General features: G+C 53.4%; 1 protein-coding gene across 1 annotated transcript; it reads left to right on the top strand.

Moving 5' to 3' along the window:
• Window positions 1-952: 952 nt before the first annotated feature.
• Window positions 953-21,696, top strand: KCNJ10 (potassium inwardly rectifying channel subfamily J member 10). Its single transcript, XM_082275003.1, has 2 exons — window positions 953-1,208; window positions 20,158-21,696. Exon 2 carries the CDS (start codon window positions 20,158-20,160, stop codon window positions 21,292-21,294), a length of 1,137 nt encoding a protein of 378 aa, XP_082131129.1. The 5' UTR covers window positions 953-1,208; the 3' UTR covers window positions 21,295-21,696.
• Window positions 21,697-23,468: the final 1,772 nt, after the last annotated feature.

Below are 23,468 nucleotides of genomic sequence, written 5' to 3'. Positions count from 1 at the left end.
AATCCCCTCTTCCTCCTTCATCCCTCTCTCCATCCTTCTCACTCTCTCTTTCTCTCTATTCCTTTCTCAATCCTTCTCTCCCTTCAACCCACATCTTTCTCTCCATCCATCCCTCTCTCCCCAGTCTCTCTCTCCATCCCGCTCTCCCCCCCCCCCCAGTCTCTCTCTCCATTCCTCTCTCCCCCCGTCCCTCTCCATCCCTCTCTTCCCATCTCTCTCTCTTTCTCCATCCATCCCTCCCTCTCTTCCCATCTCTCTCTCCATCCCTCCCTTCCCATCTCTCTCTCTCTCCATCCATCCCTCTCTCTCCCTTCCTCTCTCTCCATCCCTCCCTCTCTCCATCTCTCTCTCTCCCCATCTCCCTCTCTCTCCATCCATCCCTCCCGCTCTCTCCCCCCGTCTCTCTCCATCCCTCTCTTCATCCATCCCTCTCTTCCCATCTCTCTCTCTCCATCCCTCTCCCCCTGTCTCTCTCTCCATCCATCCCTCTCCCCCTGTCTCTCTCCATCCATCCATCCCTCTCTCTCTCCATCCCTCTCCCCCATCTCTCTCTCCATCCATCCCTCTCCCCCCGTCTCAGTCTCCATCCATCCCTCTCCCCCCGTCTCAGTCTCCATCCATCCATCCCTCTCCATCCCTCCCCGTCTCTCTCCAGCCCTCTCTTCCCATATCTCTCTCTCCATCCCTCTCTCTTCATCCCTCTCCCCCCGTCTATCTCTCCATCCATCCATCCCTCTCTCTCGCTCTCTGGAGGCTCTCTCCATCCCTCCCTCTCTTCCCATCCCTCTCTCTCCATTCATCCATCCCTCTCTCTCTCGGGAGGCTCTCTCCCTCCTCCCAGTAATGTGATGCGCGCTCTCCATTCATTTCCAGCTCATTAAATCTCTTCAGAAAGTTCCGCCATCTCCTCCCCACTTTTCCCACTTTTCTCCCCCCTCACCCCCCTTCCCCGGACTCTCCTCCAATCGCGGTGCCGGACGCTCGCCGTCTTTTCTCTCGGTGAAATAAAACTCTCCTTTCATCTCGGAGGGCGATGGGCCGGTGGCTACAGAATTAGGGGGTCTCTGTACCCCGTGTGACGGTGGTGTCTTATCTGATCAGACACCGATAAAAGAGCGCGGCGGACAGACGGAGGACGAGGCGCTCCACTCACCAAATCCTCCAACTGAAGAAGATTCTCCCGTCCGGCCAATCCGCCACCTGTCACGGTAAGAAGCTTTCATCTCTCTATGGGGCAATTCCCTTCCTGACAGCATCAGATTGTCGTACAGACCGCGGCAGATCAGATCGCTTTTTCCACCGATATCGGTGACAGACCGCGGCAGATCAGATCGCGTTTTCCACCAATATCGGTGACCGACCGCGGCAGATCAGATCGCTTTTTCAACCGATATCCGTGACCGACCGCGGCAGATCAGATCGCGTTTTCCACCAATATCGGTAACCGACCGCGGCAGATCAGATCGCCTTTTCTCCCGATATCAGTGACCGACCGCGGCAGATCAGATCGCCTTTTCCACCGATATCAGTGACAGACCGCGGCAGATCAGATCGCTTTTTCCACCGATATCGGTGACAGACCGTGGCAGATCAGATCGCGTTTTCCACCATTATCGGTGACAGACCGCAGCAGATCAGATCGCCTTTTCCACCGATATCAGTGACAGACCGCGGCAGATCAGATCGCCTTTACCATCAACATCGGTGAAGGCGGTGGATTGGCTGTCGGGTGGCGGCGGGCATTATTCCAGCTTTTCGGACAGTGACAACCTTCCACCAAATTTCTTCCTACTCTGACTGCCCCGCTTCCATCTGCCCTTTGTACACAGGACAATCTTTCTTCACTTCGCTAACGGCACGAACACCAACACTACCCAGAACGTTCCTAACACCGGAATCCACCCCGTGGTGGGGGGAGGGGGGGGGGTTATTATACAAAATAATTTCCACCAATCCATTTAGTGCATCGATGTTCTCCAAAGATTTGTAATAATGGATATTGCGGCGGGGCGATGACGGTGGGGGCGGGGGGGTTGTGTTTGGTGAATGTACAGGCGAGTGATTATGGAGGCCGGCGCCGATCTCATTTGGGGTCTTCAAAAAGTTTCTGCACTTTTAATTTAAGAGTTAAAAAAGTGCAGAAACTCTTTTGGAGAACCCTCATAGATAAAGGCCAATGATTATCCCATTGGGTGACTATAGAGGTGGGTGAATATTGCTGCAGCGGGTGAATATCATGGTGGGTGAATATGGCTGAGAGTGAATATCATGGTAGGTGAATGTGAAGAGCTAGAAGGGTAGAGAGAGCACACAGAACCCAATATGCGGGTGTTTATTGGGAGATTTGGGGGTACAGGAGGGGTAGCGTTGAGCCACAGCATAGATAATCAGACCGGGGGGGGGGGGGAGCAGTGAGGGACAGCACAGATCAGTCCAGGGGGGAGCAGTGAGGGACAGCACAGATCAGTCCAGGGGGGAGCAGTGGGGGGCACCACAGATCCTCAGTCCAGGGGGAGCAGTGGGGGGCACTACATATAATAAGTACAAGGGGGAGCACCACAGATAATCAGTACAGGGGGAGCACCACAGATAATCAGCACAGGTTGGATCACCACAGATCAGTACAGGGGGGAGCAGTGGTGGGCACTACAGATAAGTATGGGGGGGGGGGGCACCGGTGGCCACCACAGATAAGTACAGGGGGGGGAGCACCACAGATGATCAGTCCAGGGGGGGAGCACCACAAATAATCAGTCCGGGGGGGAGCACCACAGATAATCAGCCCAGGGGGGAACAGTGGGGGGAGCACCACAAATAATCAGTCCGGGGTGAGCAGTGGGGGGGCACCACAGGTAATCAGCCAAGGGGGGGCAGCACAGGTAATCATTTTGGGGGGGAGCAGTGGGGGGGGCACCACAGATAATAAGTACAGGGAGGGCAGTGGGGGGGGAGCAGTGGGGGGGGGGACCACAGATAAGTACAGTAGAGAGCAGTGGGGGGGAGCACCACAGAGAATCAGTCCAGGGGGGAGCAGTGGGGGGGGGGGGTACCACACGTAATCAGTCTGGGGGGGAAGCAGTGGGGGGCACCACAGGTAATCAGTCCGGGGGGGAAGCAGTGGGGGGCACCACAGGTAATCAGTCCAGGGGGGGAGCACCACAGAGAATCAGTCCGGGGGGGGGAGCAGTGGGGGGAGAACCACAGAGAATCAGTCCAGGGGGAGCACCACAGGCAATGAGTCCAGGGGGGGAGCAGGAGTTGGGGGCAGCACAGGTAATCAGTCCAGGGGGAAGCACCACAGAGAATCAGTCCAGGGGGGGAGCACTTAATCAGTCCGGGGGGGAAGCAGTGGGGGGGGGGGCACCACAGGTAATCAGTAAAGGGGAGAGCAGTGGGGGGGCACCACAGATAATAAGTACAGGGAGAGCAGTGGAGGGGGGAGCACCACAGGTAATCAGTCCAGGCGGGAGCAGTGGGGGGATCCACAGGTAATCAGTCCAGGCGGGAGCAGTGGGGGGATCCACAGGTAATCAGTCCAGGCGGGAGCAGTGGGGGCACCACAGGTAATCATTCCAGGGGGGGCACCACAGATAATAAGTACAGGAGAGAGCAGAGGGGGGGAGCACCACAGGCAATCATTCCAGGGGGGAGCAGTGGGGGGGGGGGGACCACAGATAAGCAGGTCAGGGAATGGGGGTGCCAGGGATGAACAGTTGAAGGTAAGGATAAGACATGACAAGGGAAGGTGATCCTCCAGGAAGTAGAACGACAGCTTGGGGACACAATCCACAGTAGGCATGGCCAGGGCAGCGATCCTGTGGTTAAAAAAAGGGGACTTTTGACTTACCGGAAAATCCATTTCTCTGATGTTCATTGACGGACACAGCTCCTGGTATTCATAACCATTGGGTTATACTGCCCCCTACAGGAGTAGGACACTAGGCAGAAAAAAAGTCTGGCTACACCTATGGGCGGTCCCAGGGGGTATACTCCCCCTCTCTGCTATAGGCACTCAGTTTAGTTACAAGCAGTGTGAGGAGAATTATAACCCCACAGAGGGGCGGGGGCTGTGTCCATCAATGAACATCAGAGAAATAGATTTTTACGGGAAGCCAAAAATCCCATTTTCTCCTTCATGCATTGACGGACACAGCTCCTGATCTTCATAACCATTGGGACGTCCCAAAGCAGTGTTAAACATGAGGGGTGGGAACAACAAAAAAGAAATTCCCAAGGCCAACTATAGCCAACAAGGCAACAGAAGCTCAACCAAGACAACTGGAGCTCACCAAAAAAAAAAACATCCACCCTCAGAGCCCATTCACACTAGCGCGGCACGACTCTGTACTACTTCGGGGGCGACTTGTGAAGTCCCGTGCACCACGACTTTGGCGTCACTTGCACGGACTTTATATAATGGAAGTCAAGTCGCTCCGAGGTCGCCCCAAAGTAGTACAGGACCCTTTTTATAAGTCGGAGCGACTTGTGTCGCTCCTATTAGAATGGGTCCTGTAGCAGCCAATGGACCGCGAGGGACCGCGACTTGTCAGACTGACAAGTCGCAGTAGTGTGAATGGGGGCTCAAAGAGGACCAGGTCCTCTAAACAGCAGCCTGCAAAACCTTGCGGCCAAAGGAAGCATCCACAGATGCCAACACATCCACTTTATAGAACTGTGTGAAAGTGTGCACCGACAACCAGGTGGCCGCCTTGCAAACCTGAGTCACTGACCCCTAATGACGGAAGGCCCAGGAGACACTGAGCGCCCGGGTACAGTGTGCGCCTTGACAGGGAAAGGAGGAACCTGACCCCTGATGGAATAGGCCTGAATCACCGTCTGATGATCCATCTGGAAATGGACGCAGAGAAAGCAGACAACCAGGGGCAGAACTACAGGGGTTGCGATTGCAACTGGGGCCCATGCTCCAGGGGGCCTGTGCGGCTCCTCAGTACACCTGGATATGAGGGGGGGGGGGGGCAGCATGTAGAGAAATCACTGTCCTCCAGGATCAGTGGGAAGAGCCCCAGGCTTGAAGGGAAGGGCCCCAGCCAGGGGTCCGGGGGGGCCCTTTATGGTTTCTTGCACTGGGGCCCTGAAGGTTCTAGTTACGCCTCTGCAGACAACCCTTTCCGAGGCCCATCTGTGAGCACAAATAGTGAGTCTGACTTTCTAAAAGACTCGGTAGCTGCCAGGTACATCATAATTGCCCGGACCACATCCAAGGCATGACAGGCAATTTCCTTCGGATGTTTTGGCCTTGAATTTATGATGTCTTTATTCAAATGAAAATCAGAGACAACCTTTGGAAGGAATGATGGACAGAGGCAAAAGCACCACCTTATCCCTGTCAATCACCAAGTAAGGTGAATAACAGGATAACCCCACCAATTCCAACACCCTGCGGGTTGAAGGAAGGTTAAGATTCGAGCCACCGAGAATGAACCACAAGCGACTCACACCACACAAAGTACGTTTTCCATGTACGATGATCGATCTTCCTAGAAGGAGATTTCCTAGCTTTTAACAGCGTTGGAATCGCTGACTCAGACAAACCTCTATCCATCAGCACCTAGCGTTCAACAGCCAAGCCGTCAAAGCCAGCCACTGTAAAGCAGGATGGAAGATTGGTCCTTGATACGGCAGATCCTCCCTGAGAGGAAGCTTCCAAGGAACATCGGCGCACCAAGCCCAGCAATCATGGCTGCCTTGTTCAATCTGGAAGTGGAAAAGTCCACTTCTTAATAAAGGACTCCTTATAGGGATATCACCTAGCAAATCTCTTAGGGACCCCAAGGGGAGGCTTTGGTCCTCCCCACTCTTTAGCGACAATTCTGTCAAAATAGTCGGGGAAAGGAAACACCTTTGCCGCTCTGGATGGCTTGTGAGTGCTGAAGGGAACCTGCGCCTCCGTCGCAGCAACGTCCTCCATTTTCAAGGTCTCACGCACAGATACAACCAGTGATTCCACCAGCGCCGTTTCATGTGCGGTTACAGACATGGAGGAATCACAATCAGAAGATTCCGGGCGCCTGGTCACAGATCTAGCAGGGAGACCCATGTCCGCGGCAGCCAAATCAGATTTAGGATCTTATGAGACAGATGAGGAAGGGGAAGGCGAGGGACCTTTATGCTAGCCCGTCACCCGAAAGCCACCTCCACCCGGGACACAAAGGACTCCAGAATGGCCGTCAGTGCATGGATGGATGGATGGGGCCCAGAGAGGGGATCAGGTGGGGAGATGTTCTCCAAGAAATGAGTCACCAGGGGGACCCCACAAAAAGTGTAAAACACTGCAAAGGGACAACCCCCACCGCACTGGCAGCACCACCCGATCCCCAGGCACAAAGCACTAAGTGATCCTCAGCAGAGAGGGAGAGAACCCCCACCAGACCCACCCAGCAGAAACCGGGCACCGCAGCCACCAGGATAATCTTTACTCCATGTGCGACGATCAGGAAGTGAAAAGATACAGGCCAAGGGATGAGGAGGGGCTTCGACCGCCAAAATCAGTCATGGTCGCCGCTATTTTCAATGGCAAACCACTGCAAAATGCCTGCCGGACTACACAAACATGGCCGCCGTGCATTGAGCACGCAGGCTACAGTAAAATGGCGCCACCACAAGGCTCCCAGTGACCCAGGAGGGATCCCTAGGCCTCAGAAAATGGCACAGGCAGAAAGGGGGGCCCCAGGCAGGAGCCCCCACTAGGTACAACGCCCCCAGCCGATCGTCCATTTGACGGCAGCACCCCCCCGCAGACAGTGGACCAGGCCACCCCACAGCCCCAGTGCCAGTAAAGGAGGTGAGGGGACGGATGGGGGGTGATCTTGCCCACAGGGACCACCAGATCGATGAGGGGGGTGCCTAATGGGAAGGAGGGGAACCCAGGGGTCCGATTATCCCATGGAGGGGCCCAAGTCCACCCCAAAACCCTCCAGGGGGAGACAGTGGTTTCCATACCAGGAACCAGGCAGACACCGCTCCAGACAGAGCCTACTCTCCATCAAAAATGGGGGGCTGTCGGCCAGGAGGAACACTGCGACTCGGGCCAAGACCCGGTCACATGCGACCTCACGAGGTGTTTGCAGGCCAGCCCCCGTCTGGTGGGGCCATGTCGCGGCCGACTTAGCGTGTAGCTGAGGTCTGCATGCGCTTACTGGCCAGACTGGGGTGACCACTGGATCTAGATTATCCAGCCCCTCCCCCAGTCCGTCAGGTGATTGTAGATCTCACAGGACAAAAAAAAAAAAAAGAGAAAAAAAATTCTATCCAAAAATAGAAAGAAATTGCCAGGAGCAGAGATCCCAGCAAGGAACGAGGTCCTTACTCCTGACTATAGCAGAGAGGGGGAGTTTACCCCTGGGACCGCCCATAGGCGTAGCCAGAATTTTTTTCTGCCTAGTGTTCTACTCCTGTAGGGGGCAGTATAACCCAATGGTTAAGAATATCAGGAGCTGTGTCCGTCAATGGGCACATCAAGAGTTATGCGGAAATATGGCGCAGCACAACAGGAACCCATCCACAGAGCCACAGGCAGACGCAGCACAACAAGAACCCATCCACAGAGCCACAGGCAGACGCAGCACAACAGGAACCCATCCACAGAGCCACAGGCAGACGCAGCACAACAGGAACCATCCACAGAGCCACAGGCAGACGCAGCACAACAGGAACCCATCCACAGAGCCACAGGCAGACGCAGCACAACAGGAACCCATCCACAGAGCCACAGGCAGACGCAGCACAACAGGAACCATCCACAGAGCCACAGGCAGACGCAGCACAACAGGAACCCATCCACAGAGCCACAGGCAGACGCAGCAAGGGGGGGAAGCCGATCCTCAGACCATGGGGTTCAGTGTCCAGGAGGATAGGGGGGTTCAGATGAGGGCAGGGGGGTTCAGGGACTCCAGGGAACCCTAGTTATTGGTGGAGTGGTCGGGGGGGGGGGGGGCTTGTCCTGATGTCTCAGGAGATGGCGTTGGATCCAGGGGAGAGCAGGCAGGGCAATTCTTAGAGGGTCTGGGCACACCGGCCTTGGGACCCCCACAGATTCCAGCAGCAAAAACATGGGGGAAAAGGGGCGTTCCAGTGTGTGGAAAGCAGCACAGACAATGGGGAACTACATGTTCCAGCAATCCCAAGGTCCAGAAAGTAGCACAGCATCCATACTGAACTATACTCAGCAGTTCCTTCCCCTCCTAGCGAGATCTGAGACCCACCTCCACCGCAGGAACTCACCGATTCACCTCATGTCCCTCCCCCTGCAGGGCGCAGGAACTCACCGATTCACCTCATGTCCCTCCCCCTGCAGGGCGCAGGAACTAACCGATTCACCTCATGTCCCTCCCCCTGCAGGGCGCAGGAACTAACCGATTCACCTCATGTCCCTCCCCCTGCAGGGCGCAGGAACTCACCGATTCATCTCATGTCCCTCCCCCTGCAGGGCGCAGGAACTCACCGATTCACCTCATGTCCCTCCCCCTGCAGGGCGCAGGAACTCACCGATTCACCTCATGTCCCTCCCCCTGCAGGGCGCAGGAACTAACCGATTCACCTCATGTCCCTCCCCCTGCAGGGCGCAGGAACTAACCGATTCACCTCATGTCCCTCCCCCTGCAGGGCGCAGGAACTAACCGATTCACCTCATGTCCCTCCCCCTGCAGGGCGCAGGAACTAACCGATTCACCTCATGTCCCTCCCCCTGCAGGGCGCAGGAACTCACCGATTCACCTCATGTCCCTCCCCCTGCAGGGCGCAGGAACTCACCGATTCACCTCATGTCCCTCCCCCTGCAGGGCGCAGGAACTCACCGATTCACCTCATGTCCCTCCCCCTGCAGGGCGCAGGAACTAACCGATTCACCTCATGTCCCTCCCCCTGCAGGGCGCAGGAACTAACCGATTCACCTCATGTCCCTCCCCCTGCAGGGTGCCAGAGCTCACACATCCATCTCATCTCCCACCCCCCGCGGGGCGCAGGAACTCACAGATCCACCTCATGTCCCTCCCCCTGCAGGGCGCAGGAACTAACCGATTCACCTCATGTCCCTCCCCCTGCAGGGTGCCAGAGCTCACACATCCATCTCATCTCCCACCCCCCGCAGGGCGCAGGAACTCACAGACCCACCTCACCTCCCGCCCCCCCCGCAGGAACTCACAGATGCACCTCTGAATATGGCTGTGGGTGAGAATCATGGTGGGTGAATATGGCTGTGGGTGAGAATCATGGTGGGTGAATATAGCTTTAGGTGAATATGGCTGTGGGTGAATACCATGGCAGGTGAATATAGCTGTGGGTGAATACCATAGCAGGTGAATATAGCTGCGGGTGAATATAGCTGTGGGTGAATACCATGGCGGGTGAATATAGCTTAGGGTGAATACCATGGCAGGTGAATATAGCTTCGGGTGAATATGGCTGTGGGTGAATACCATGGCAGGTGAATATAGCTGCGGGTGAATATAGCTGTGGGTGAATACCATGGCGGGTGACTATAGCTTTGGGTGAATAGCATGGCGGGTGACTATAGCTGTGGGTGAATACCATGGTGGGTGACTATAGCATTGGGTGAATACCATGGCGGGTGACTATAGCTGTGGGTGAATACCATGGTGGGTGACTATAGCATTGGGTGAATACCATGGCGGGTGACTATAGCTGTGGGTGAATACCATGGCGGGTGACTATAGCATTGGGTTAATACCATGGCAGGTGATTATAGCTGTGGGTGAATACCATGGCGGGTGACTATAGCTGTGGGTGAATACCATGGCGGGTGACTATAGCTGTGGGTGAATACCATGGCAGGTGATTATAGCTGTGGGTGAATACCATGGCGGGTGACTATAGCTTTGGGTGAATACCATGGCGGGTGACTATAGCTGTGGGTGAATACCATGGCGGGTGACTATAGATGTGGGTGAATACCATGGCGGGTGACTATAGCTGTGGGTGAATACCATGGCGGGTGACTATAGCTTTGGGTGAATACCATGGCGGGTGACTATAGCATTGGGTGAATACCATGGCGGGTGACTATAGATGTGGGTGAATACCATGGCGGGTGACTATAGCTGTGGGTAAATACCATGGCGGGTGACTATAGCTTTGGGTGAATACCATGGCGGGTGACTATAGCTTTGGGTGAATACCATGGCGGGTGAATATAGCTTTGGGTGAATACCATGGCGGGTGAATATAGCTTTGGGTGAATACCATGGCTGGTGAATATAGCTTTGGGTGAATACCATGGCAGGTGAATATAGCTTTGGGTGAATACCATGGCAGGTGACTATAGCTGTGGGTGAATACCATGGCTGGTGAATATAGCTTTGGGTGAATACCATGGCGGGTGAATTGGCATCCAATCAGCGCAGAGTTTCTGTGAGCAGTGACTGGTGGCCATGAATGTGTCAGAGTCGGTGCCCCCCGGTGGGGATATTTGGCAGCACATCCGATTCTCAGCCCTGCAGACGATACAGTGACAGTGGCGGAAGCAGAACAATGGCGCCATTCTATTCTCGCTCGCTGCGTCCAGACGACGGAACACAGCTGCAGGAACCAAATTCACAAACTGTTTATGTAAAGTCACAAAAGACAAACGGCCGTAAACCAACTGACACTGCGACCTTTATGTAAGCGGCAGGAAGTGCGGCAGCCAATCGGAGCACAGCGATCACCCTACCCTGAGAACAGGTGATGTCATTTGATGGGATGTAACCATAGTAACCAGGGTAACTTCCTCTGCTGAGAGTGATTGGTTGCTATGGGTTACTGCGCTCTGCTGACAGACATGAGATAGGGGGGGGGGGAGTGGGATCCTCGGGGGAGGGGAAAGCGGAAAATGTTGTCCTATCACATTTCCCCTCCACAGATAAGCAGGCTGGTGGGGGAGGGGCTCCCTGATTATACATACAGTATATCTGGCAGGACAGGAAGTCAGACCCCCCCCCCCCCAATATTTGTCACATTTCTCGGTTGGGGCCCTTTAAATGCCTTTGAATTACCCCAGCCTGTCTGTGTTGCTCCCAGCAGCCAATCAGATGTCAGCTTCCCAGCACAGGCAGTATTGGGCATGAAGGGGATAATGAGGGGAGCGTGGCCCCGGGACAGAGGACGGGGGAATTGGTGCGCGTCCCGCTCTCTGCATCCTAATGAGCTCCATTGTCAAAGCGTCTTTGTCATCGCCGGGGCCATTCAGAGCCCGGGTACAATGGTGCCAGTGTCCGCTCTGCGCCTTCCTCCTCCGCCGGCCAATCCAGGTGCAGTGCTGCTGGCAGAACACTGCGGATGGCATTCACCCCCCCGGGGAGGGGGTCCGGGGATGAGCACGGGGGAGGGGGAAGGGACAGCGCCGGGGCTCTTTAAATCAGTTTACATAACAGAGAATAATCCGACAACATCATCCCCATCCGCATCCTTGGGGGGCCCCAACATAGACACCGTCTTCCCCATCCGCATCCTTGGGGGGCCCCAACATAACTGACATCATCATCCCCATCCGCATCCTTGGGGGGCCCCAACATAGACACCGTCTTCCCCATCCGCATCCTTGGGGGGCCCCAACATAGTAGACACCGTCATCCCCATCCGCATCCTTGGGGGGCCCCAACATAGCAGGCACCATCATTCCCATCCACGTCTATGGGGGGCCCCGACATAACTGACACCATCATCCCCATCCGCATCCTTGGGGGGCCCCAACATAACTGACACCGTCATTCCCATCCACGTCTATGGGAGCCCCAACATAACTGACGCCATCATCCCCATCCACGTCTATGGGGGGCCCCAACATAGACACTGTCTTCCCCATCCCCATCCTTGGGGGGCCCCAACATAGCAGACACCGTCATCCCCATCCACGTCTATGGGGGGCCCCAACATAACTGACACCGCCATCCCCATCCACGTCTATGGGGGCCCCCGACATAACTGACACCGTCATCTCCATCCACGTCTATGGGGGGCCCAGACATAACTGACACCGTCATCCCCATCCACGTCTATGGGGGGCCCCGACATAACTGACACCATCTTTCCCATCCGCATCCTTGGGGGGCCCCAACATAGCAGACACCGTCATCCCCATCCGCATCCTTGGGGGGCCCCAACATAACTGACACCATCTTTCCCATCCGCATCCTTGGGGGGCCCCAACATAGCAGACACCGCCATCCCCATCCACGTCTATGGGGGGCCCCAACATAACTGACACCGTCATCCCCATCCGCATCCTTGGGGGGCCCCAACATAGCAGACACCGCCATCCCCATCCACGTCTATGGGGGCCCCCGACATAACTGACACCGTCATCCCCATCCACGTCTATGGGGGGCCCAGACATAACTGACACCGCCATCCCCATCCACGTCTATGGGGGGCCCCGACATAACTGACACCGTCATTCCCATCCACGTCTATGGGAGCCCCGACATAACTGACACCATCATCCCCATCCGCATCCTTGGGGGGCCACAACATAACTGACACCGTCATCCCCATCCACGTCTATGGGGGGCCCCGACATAACTGACAGTAATCTCCATCCTCGTCTATACTGGGCCCCAACGCCCTCATACTCTGTCCCCCCTCATGCAGGAGCAGAGCCAGAAGGTGGGGGGGGGGGCACACAGCACCCCCACTGGATGCTCAGTGTGACCCATCCCCCCTCTTACAGAGAATACAGCAGAGGGAGTGAGACTTCAGGGTAAGGCTCTCCACCCACACCTGAGATGTGAACTTGTCCTGTCCTCATTTATATGATGTTATAACACCTTTCCTCTCATTGGGTGAAATAAGCCCCAGGGGTAGGGGAGGGGGGGGGCATCCGATAATGGAGCCGGAGTCACTCCGCTCTGACATTCCAGTTCTGGGAGAATTTTACATTGAAGGGCAGTAAAGCATGAAGAGTGAGACTCTTCCCTCCAGGTTTCAGCCAATAAAGTGCAGACTGTGACAGCCAATCAGATGTCAGCATTCTTCTCCAGGCTATTTGTACCACGGAAGGGGACCTCCGATTGGCCGCACATACGGTACTGTGTGAAAGTCTTAGGCAGGTGTGACGCTGGACATGGAAGTGTTAATAGTTCATTTTTATCAGTGGAGAAAATGAAAGTAAATGAAGAGAAATCCAATCAATAAATCGGGGTGCCCCCCCATTGTCTACCAAATCCAATCAATATTTGGGGTGCCCCCCCATTGTCTTCTACCAAATCCAATCAATATTTGGGGTGCCCCCCATTGCCTTCTACCAAATCCAATCAATATTCGGGGTGCCCCCCATTGCCTTCTAGGTAGGCTTGCACCCAATGTATGAAAGCACACGGCAGGTAGGTAGCTCTATGGCAGGTAGATGGCTCTATGGCAGGTAGTTCTATGGTAGGTGGCTCTATAGCAGGTAGGTTGTTCTATGGCAGGTAGGTGGCTCTATGGCAGGTGGCTCTATGGCAGGTAGGTGGCTCTATGGCTGGTAGGTCTATGGCAGGTAGGTGGCTCTATGGCAGGTAGGTGGCTCTATGGCAGGTGGCTTTATGGCAGGTAGGTGGCTCTATGGCAGGTGGCTCTATGACAGGTGGCTTTATGGCAGGTAGGTGGCTCTATGGCTGGTAGGTCTATGGCAGGTAGGTGGCTCTATGGCAGGTAGGCGGCTCTATTGCAGGTAGGTTGTTCTATGGCAGGTGGCTCTTTGGCAGGTAGGTGGCTCTAGGGCAGGTAGGTGGCTCTATGTACATCTTGGAGAACTAAGAACAGATCTGTGAATGTCGGCTGCCTCCAATCCTTCATCCCAGACAGACTCCATAATGGGGAGATCCGGGCTCTGTGGGGGCCAAACCATCACTTCTAGGACTCCTTTACCCTGAAGATACTGAATGACATTGGCTGGATGTTTTGGGGGGGGGGGATTTTGGGGGACCATCCATCAACACGCCTCCCTGATGGTATGGCATGATGGGGAAGTATCTGCCTGCATTTCTCAGCATTGAGGTCATCATTCATCCGGATCAAATCTCCAACTCCATCTGCAGAAATGCAAGCAACCTCCATCATGCTTCACAGTTGACTGCAGACACTCATTATACTGCTCCCCCACCCTTCCCCCAACAAACTGCCTCCTGCTACAGCCAAATATTTCACATTGTGACTCCTCAGTGCAGAGCGCCTGCTGCCATTTTTCTGCCCCCCGGTTCCCATGATTTCCTGCATAGTGGAGTCACTTAGCCTTGTTTCCATGTCGGGGGCTTTTTAGTGGCTATTCGTCCATGAAGACCACTTCTGACCAGACATCTCCAGACAGTAGATGGGGTACCTGGATCCAACTGGTTTCCCTAGACATCTCCAGACAGTAGATGGGGTACCTGGATCCAACTAGTTTCTCCCAGAGTTCTCTGGACAGTAGATGGGGGCTGCTGGGTCCCATTGGTTTCCTCCAGACTACTCTGAACAGAAGATGGGGGTACCTGGGTCCCACTGCTTTCCTCCAGCCAATAGATGGGGGTACCAGGATCCCACTAATTTCCACCAGATGTCTCCGGACAGATGTCTCCAGAAAGTAGATATGGGTTCCTGGGTCCCACTGGTTACCTCCAGACTTCTCTGGACAGTAGATGGGGGTAGACACTCATTGTACCGCACCCCAACCCTTCCCCCAACAAACTGCCTCATGCTACAGTCAAATATTTCACATTGTGACTCCTCAGTACAGAGCGCCTGCTGCCATTTTCCTGCCCTACCTGACCACTGTGTCTATGCTCCTCGACGTTACCCGACCACTGCTTCTATGCTCCTCACTACCAAACCACTGTGTCTATGCTCCTCAACCTTACCCGACCACTGCGTCTATGCTCCTCGGTACCCGACCACTGTGTCTATGCTCCTCGACGTTACCCGACCACTGCTTCTATGCTCCTCACTACCAAACCACTGTGTCTATGCTCCTCAACCTTACCCGACCACTGCGTCTATGCTCCTCGGTACCCGACCACTGCGTCTATGCTCCTCGGTACCCGACCACTGCGTCTATGCTCCTCGGTACCCGACCACTGCGTCTATGCTCCTCAACGTTACCTGACCACTGCGTCTATGCTCCTCAACGTTACCTGACCACTGCGTCTATGCTCCTCGACGTTACCCGACCACTGCGTCTATTCTCCTCACTACCAAACCACTGCGTCTATGCTCCTCAACATTACCCGACCACTGCATCTATGCTCCTCAACGTTACCTGACCACTGCGTCTATGCTCCTCGGTACCCGACCACTGCGTCTATGCTCCTCAACATTACCCGACCACTGCATCTATGCTCCTCGGTACCCGACCACTGCGTCTATGCTCCCCGGTACCAGACCACTGCGTCTATGCTCCTCAACGTTACCTGACCACTGCGTCTATGCTCCTCAACGTTACCTGACCACTGCGTCTATGCTCCTCGGTACCCGACCACTGCGTCTATGCTCCTCGGTACCCGACCACTGCGTCTATGCTCCTCGTTATCAGACTACTGCGTCTATGCTCCTCAACGTTACCTGACCACTGCGTCTATGCTCCTCAACGTTACCTGACCACTGCGTCTATGCTCCTCAACGTTACCCGACCACTGCGTCTATGCTCCTCGGTACACGACCACTGCGTCTATGCTCCTCGGTACCCGACCACTGCGTCTATGCTCCTCGGTACCAGACCACTGCGTCTATGCTCCTCGGTACCAGACCACTGCGTCTATGCTCCTCGGTACCCGACCACTGCGTCTATGCTCCTCGGTACCCGACCAATGTGCCTATGCTCCTCGGTACCAGACCACTGCGCCTATGCTCCTCGGTACCAGACCACTGCGTCTATGCTCCTCGGTATCCCGACCACTGCGTCTATGCTCCTCGGTATCCCGACCACTGCGTCTATGCTCCTCGGTATCCCGACCACTGCGTCTATGCTCCTCGGTATCCCGACCACTGCGTCTATGCTCCTCAACGTTACCTGACCACTGCGTCTATGCTCGTTACCAGACCACTGCATCTATGCTCCTCGTTACCAGACCACTGCGTCTATGCTCCTCGTTACCAGACCACTGCGTCTATGCTCCTCGTTACCAGACCACTGCGTCTATGCTCCTTGGTACCCAACCACTGCGTCTATGCTCCTCGGTACCCGACCACTGCGTCTATGCTCCTCGGTACCCGACCAATGTGTCTATGCTCCTCGGTACCCGACCACTGCGTCTATGCACCTCGGTACCAGACCACTGCGTCTATGATCCTCGGTACCAGACCACTCATCTATGCTCCTCGGTATCCCGACCACTGCGTCTATGCTCCTCGGTATCCCGACCACTGCGTCTATGCTCCTCAACGTTACCTGACCACTGCGTCTATGCTCCTCGTTACCAGACCACTGCATCTATGCTCCTCGTTACCAGACCACTGCGTCTATGCTCCTTGGTACCCAACCACTGCGTCTATGCTCCACGGTACCCGACCACTGCGTCTATGCTCCTCAGTATCCCGACCACTGCGTCTATGCTCCTCGGTATCCCGACCACTCGTCTATGCTCCTCGGTATCCCGACCACTGCGTCTATGCTCCTCAACGTTACCTGACCACTGCGTCTATGCTCCTCGTTACCAGACCACTGCATCTATGCTCCTCGTTACCAGACCACTGCATCTATGCTCCTTGGTACCCAACCACTGCGTCTATGCTCCTCGGTATCCCGAACACTGCGTCTATGCTCCTCGGTATCCCGACCACTGCGTCTATGCTCCTCAACGTTACCTGACCACTGCGTCTATGCTCCTCGTTACCAGACCACTGCGTCTATGCTCCTCGTTACCAGACCACTGCGTCTATGCTCCTCGGTACCCAACCACTGCGTCTATGCTCCTCAACGTTACCCAACCACTGCGCCTACGCTCCCAAATGTTGCCCCGATCAATGGTGTCTTCAATGCTGAGAAATCCAGGCAGATACTTCATCATGCCAAACCATCAGGGAGGTGTGCGATTGGCCCAAAATTTGTTCTGCAGGACAACCACCCCCACTGAGCCCGGATCTCACCATCAAGGAGTCTACCTGGGATAAAGGATTGGAGGCAGCCAACATCCACAGAAGATCTGTGCTTAGTCCTCCAAGATAGAACAACCCACCTGCCAAGTTCCTTCACACACTGTGTGCAAGCCTACCTAGAAGAAGGAAAGGGGAGGGGGACCCCAAATATTGATTGGATCTCATTTCTAATTTTATTCATTGATAAAAATAAGCTATTTAACACTTCAATGTCTGAAAGACTTCATGTACAGCATCACACCTGCCTAAGACTTTTGCACAGATACGGGAAACCATGGCAGCACAACTCCAAATTCGCAAGCTGGCCATGTAGGGACCGTGCCCAAATCCCAAGTCGTCAGAGATTTCCACCATGAAAAGGGAGCTAACCTCTGGGGGTCGTGTGACCATGCCTGGCGAGAGCTTTGCAGTGTGCTGGGCTGGTGTACAATCACCGCCCCCCCCCCCCCCCCATCTCCATTCTATAACTCAGCAGCTGGTTGCTCGGATTCCATATTCCTAAGCTGACTCTGGGCCCCCAACACACAAAGGGCCACATTAATCACTCCCTGTCAGCCATTCATTCCCCCCTGGAGCTCATCACCCACCCCATTCCAACCCCTCAACCCCGGAGCCCATCACCCGCCCCATTCTGACCCTTCAACCCCAGTAAATACAATTTTTACTGCTGCACCTTCTAGGAAAATAGGAAGTGCGGCTCAACACAACAATCTCTCATCATCCCCAAACCAACCAATCCTTTATCAGTTTGGAGAAGATGGCGAGGGATCGAAGGTATGAGGGATCTGATGATAATGATCTTCCCTCTCCGTAATCTGCCACCGGCCAGGGGACCAGACCTCTGTTACAGAGCTGGGACCCCCAGTTTGTCAAAGTGCACCCATATTTTCTCAGAGGTGCTCCCCCCAATTTACCACCAAGCCCCATCTCAGAGAAGCTCCTCCCAATTCACCAACACCTCCCTCCCCATCTCTCAGGAGGGCCCCCCCTCAATTCACTAACCCTTCATTTTTTAGAGGCGCTCCCAATTTACCAGCCCCCAATTTCTCAGAGGGGCCCCAAATTCACCAACCTCCCTATTTCTCAGAGGGCCCCCCCCATACAACACCAACCTCCCCATCTCTCTCAAAGGCTCCCAATTTACCATTACTGCACATCCCTCAGAGGGGCCCCAATTCACCATCCCCCTCCCCCCTGCTTCTGCCCGAACACAGGGTCCCTGGGTATGGAGGACATTTCGGTGGACAGATTCGGATCAGAGCGGATTGTTCCGGAATGAAATGTCAGCTCCGGAGGGATCGCTGAGCGGGCATTGTACTCCGCCATCAATCTCCTCTTCTCTCTATTCCCTCTGGAGACGACCACAATATCTGGCGCCTCCGGAATGAACTCATCGCCCCCTTAACAATTACCACTGTCTGCCACCTATAACATCAGACTTCTCTCTCCACCAATCACCAACCAGCTCTGCTCTAATGGACACTCAATTCTGATTCGTTATCACCGCACATTGCAGTTTATTATAAGTCAACTCCACCCACAATTTAGTTTGGGAGACTATCACTTTACCACCATCTCTATCCCAAAACCGACTACTGGGGGGGGGGGATCTCCATATTGTGGGAGGGGCAAGGACACAAACTACTAGGGGACATCTCCCAATTTTTGGAGGGGCAGAGACAACTACTGGGGGGGGAAAATATCCCCATTGTGGGAGGAGCAAAGACAAACTACTGGAGCAAATCTCCCTATTGTGGGAGATGCAGAGACACAAACTACTGGGAGACATCTCCCCATTGTGGGAGGGGCAGACACTACTGCAGGAAATCCCCCCCCCCATTGTGGGAGGGGCAGAGCCACAAACTACTGCAGGAAATCCTATTGTGGGAGGGGCAGAGATACAAACACCCCCCCCCCCATTGTGGGAGGGGCAGAGCCACAAACTACTGCTGGAAATCCCCACATTGTGGGAGGGGCAGAGACACAAACTACTGCAGGAAATTCTATTGTGGGAGGGGCAGAGACACAAACTACTGCAAAGGCACTACTGGGGGGAAATGTCCCCATTGTGAAAAGGGGCAAAGGCTCCAATGATAGGGCACTACTCCTTCCACTGACACCAACAATGGGGCGCCATTCCTCCCCTACTGACCACAGGCAATATATTTTTTTAACTGCACTGACCACTGAGCTTAAGGTGTTGTCCCACTGATGCTGGGACATTTGTTTCTCCCATTGGCCACAGTCTGGCCCCCCTAAAGTCTGAAGGACAGCAAACTAGCCCTTTGTTTAGAAAGCTTTATATCAACCAGTTGGCACCTAGACAGGGTTAGTCATCCATACTGCAGACAGTGAACTACAACCAATAAAATGAAAGCCATCCACATCCTCATCCAATGGAGCCAGATTAAGTGACCATATTTGGGGGTGGACACCCAAAGCTGGTCCTTCAAAGGCCAACCAGCTATCAGCCAGGATGAAATGTTTTGGTCAGCCTGGCACCTGAGATAAAGGCAACACCTGGCATGTCTGCCACACTCCCCCCTCCCTCCGATCCATCTTAATGGGTTGCCCAGCCAACAGGCTGACTGAACTCTTGTGGAATCCCTGAAACGGTCTGATGTTTGTGCTGTTTTGGTGAATTTGGATTGGCTCCAGCCTAATATTACCGGTATCAGCATTTTCATTGGCTGTTGTGGACGGCAGACCTACGACATTGATAATTATGACTTTATATCTCCAGCTGTTCTAGAATGTAGAATAATCCCATTATAAAAAATCTCTTCCATAATGGCGGTTCTATGGTGACATCACACACTACAGAGTTGCACCATGAAAAGACGAGGGTTAGCCAATGGCTCGAGCGTTCATAGATCTGACCCATTCTAGAGTCATTATCACAGCAAACATTTCTCAGACATCAGGCGTTATCCCTGTAGGTCAACGGTAATGGTCACTGCATTCTCCTCATTTTATAGTGAGCAGAGGTCTAGGTTGCTATGGTTACTGCCCTTTGCACTCACTTTCACTGTCCTCTGCTGCAAGCAAGCCTCCATTGTGGCTAAACTAACATCTCTTCTCTTCTTCTCTCCACAGATGACGTCGCAAGTGAAGGTCTATTACAGCCAGACCACCCAGACAGACAGCCGGCCTCTGATTGGTTCTAGCCTGAGGCGGAGGCGTGTAATGACCAAGGATGGGCGAAGTAACGTGCGCATAGACCACATCACTGATAAGAGTTTCCTCTACCTCAAGGATCTATGGACGACGTTCATTGACATGCAATGGCGATACAAGCTGCTTCTATTCTCTGCCACATTTGCTGGAACTTGGTTTATTTTTGGGCTGATCTGGTACCTGGTGGCCTTAGTCCACGGCGATCTCCTGGAATTCAATGCACCGGCTAACCACACCCCCTGCGTCATGCAGGTCCACACTTTAACTGGAGCGTTCCTCTTCTCGCTGGAATCACAGACCACCATTGGCTACGGCTTTCGGTACATCAGCGAAGAATGTCCTCTGGCCATCATTCTACTCATCAGTCAGCTGGTTTTGACCACAATCCTGGAAATTTTCATCACTGGAACTTTTTTGGCAAAAATTGCTCGTCCAAAAAAAAGAGCGGAGACTATCAAATTTAGTCAGAATGCCGTGGTGGCCCAGAATGAAGGCAAGCTCTGCCTCATGATTCGAGTGGCCAACATGCGCAAAAGTCTACTCATCGGATGCCAAGTGACTGGAAAACTCCTTCAGACCCAGGCCACTAAAGAGGGTGAGAACATACACATGAACCAGATCAACGTGGACTTTCAGGTGGACACCTCGTCTGACAGTCCCTTTCTAATCCTTCCACTCACTTTCTATCATGTAGTCGATGATTCGAGTCCTCTTAAAGATGTAGCCATTCGCTCCGGTGAAGGGGACTTTGAACTGGTGGTCATTCTTAGTGGGACAGTGGAGTCCACCAGTGCCACCTGTCAGGTCAGAACGTCCTACCTTCCAGAGGAGATTTTATGGGGTTATGAGTTCTCCCCAATCATTTCTTTGACCTCCAGTGGAAAGTATGTAGCAGACTTTAGTTTATTTGATCAAGTCCTCAAAGTGTCTCCGCCATGCTGCTTTCATGAGACTGTTCGCTATGGAGACCCAGAAAAGCTGAAACTGGAAGAATCATTCAGGGATAAGTCAGAGAAAGAAGGAAGCCCATTAAGTGTCCGAATCAGCAACGTATGATCTCTAGAAGTCCTAGACATCATTCTATAGTAGAAGCCGGCTCAGCCCAGCCAGGCACACCATACACTGATGCCTTATATCCTAACTTCTAGGGGAATGTAGAAAACCCACCAGCTGAATGTTTTCCCTGGAACACTTTAATCTGTACTGTAGAATCTGATGGAAAAAGGGAGAATTGGCGGAGAAGTGCGATTTGTGTGATTTTATCTTAGCAGCTGAATTGTAATCTATTCTAGAGGTGTCATGATTGGCAATGAAGTCGGTTTCAGAAATTTCCCATCAGGACCTTCTCCTAGAGGAGTGTCGTTTATGTACATCCATCCAATCAATGAATCTAGAGACACCCTTCTTTCTGGATTCTGCCTCATCTGCCATGTCAATGGACCACAGGGGGGGAAGGGGTAGCCATCTTGACAGATACATGGGGCCATTATTTTTTAAGTTTTTGGCCAGAACACTTTTTTTTTGTTCCGGTTTGCACATCACCACTTCTGTTCTATAAGAAGTAAGCAGAATCTGAACCAAACTTCATCAAGCATCATCAGGGGAACGGACTTAATCCAAGACCGGAGGTAGAAAAGTGAATTGCTGCTATAGAGAGACACGAAAAGTCTGAAACGTTCTAGAGAATAAGTGATTAACTTCTCTTCTACTAACCCAGCACCTTATGTATGAATGTATGTGACAATGTCAATGTAGAGTCTACTGTAAGGGGACATCCCATGAAAGGGCAAACCCGATGTATTGTCTACTGAAACGGGCAGTCCATGTATAGTCTGTCTGGGGACATCCCATAAACCAGACAAAGCCCATGTGTAGTCTACTGTTAAGGGAACATCCCATCAGAGACAAAGCCAATGTAGAGTCTACTGCAAGGGCACATCCCATGAGGGACAAAGCCGATGTAGAGTCTACTGCAAGGGGACATCCCATGAGTGACAAAGCCGATGTAGAGTATACTGCAAGGGGACATCCCATGAGGGACAAAGCCGATGTAGAGTCTACTGCAAGGGGACATCCCATGAGGGGAAAAAGCCAATGTAGAGTCTACTGTAAAGGGACATCCCATAAGGGACAAAGCCAATTTATAGTCTACAGCAAGGGGCTTCCCACGAAATGGACAGACTCAATGTAGATACTACAGCTGGGGCGTCTGGCGGAAGAGACCAAGTCAATGGGCAGGTAGTCTACTACCAGGAGCAACTCATGGTAGGGAAAGAGTCACTGCACAGTCTACTGCCTAGGGGGGAATTAAGGGAAGGGTCATCCCATAAACATGACAGTCAATGTACAGTCCACTGCTAGGGACATGCCATGAAAGGGACAGAGTCAATGTAGAGCCTCCTACCCGGGGAGGAGTATCCCCTGAATGGGACAGAGTCAATACTTAATCAACTGTCAGGGACATTGAATGTAAGGGGACAGAGACAGCGAATGTAAGGGACAAAGTCAATATAAAAAAAAGTCTACTGCTGGTGACATCCCGCGGTATTGCAGGGACATCTCAAGAAAGGGACAGAATCAATGTAGAGTTTACAACCGGGGACATCCAAGGGGAAGGGGCCAAGTTAATAGACAGTCTACTGCTGGGAACATCTTGTGGTAGCAGTAGTCATTGTAATCTACTACCTTGAGGGATGGGGGCATCCTATTAAAAACGGGAGCGAGTCAATGTATAGTCCACTGCCAGGGACATCGAATGTAAGGGACAAAGTCAATGTGGGGTCCACTGCCAGGGACATCGAATGTAAGGGACAGAAGGTTTCCAATCTAATAGACATTGGTAGAAATTAAAAACATTAATAAAGAGTTTGATATCAATGTTCTGAGTGTGATTACTGGACACAATGTACAGAGCAGTAATACGAGAGTAAAACAATTCCATTCAGAAAACTGAAAACTGCCAGAGGGGCCAATTTACATTTCATGTGAGAAGAGCGGATGATCCTTCCACCCGTCACATCATCTCCCTCTGTATCTTCACTGAAGGCTGCATAGATATGGTGCCGTACCCTGCAGCTCAGTCCTGCTTTTCTGTAAGCCAGGTGGGCTCCCAAGTTACGCCGAACAAACTCCAGCTTAATGACTGGCGGGCAGAACGGGGGAAGGTGGAAGCGGGCAGAATGGGGACGGTGGAAGCGGGCAGAATAGGGACGGTGGAAGCGGGCAGGGTG

Source organism: Pelophylax lessonae, assembly GCF_965119305.1.
Source record: "Pelophylax lessonae genome assembly, chromosome: 13".
Taxonomy (NCBI): domain Eukaryota; kingdom Metazoa; phylum Chordata; class Amphibia; order Anura; family Ranidae; genus Pelophylax; species Pelophylax lessonae.
This window is presented reverse-complemented; position numbering and strand designations above follow the sequence as displayed.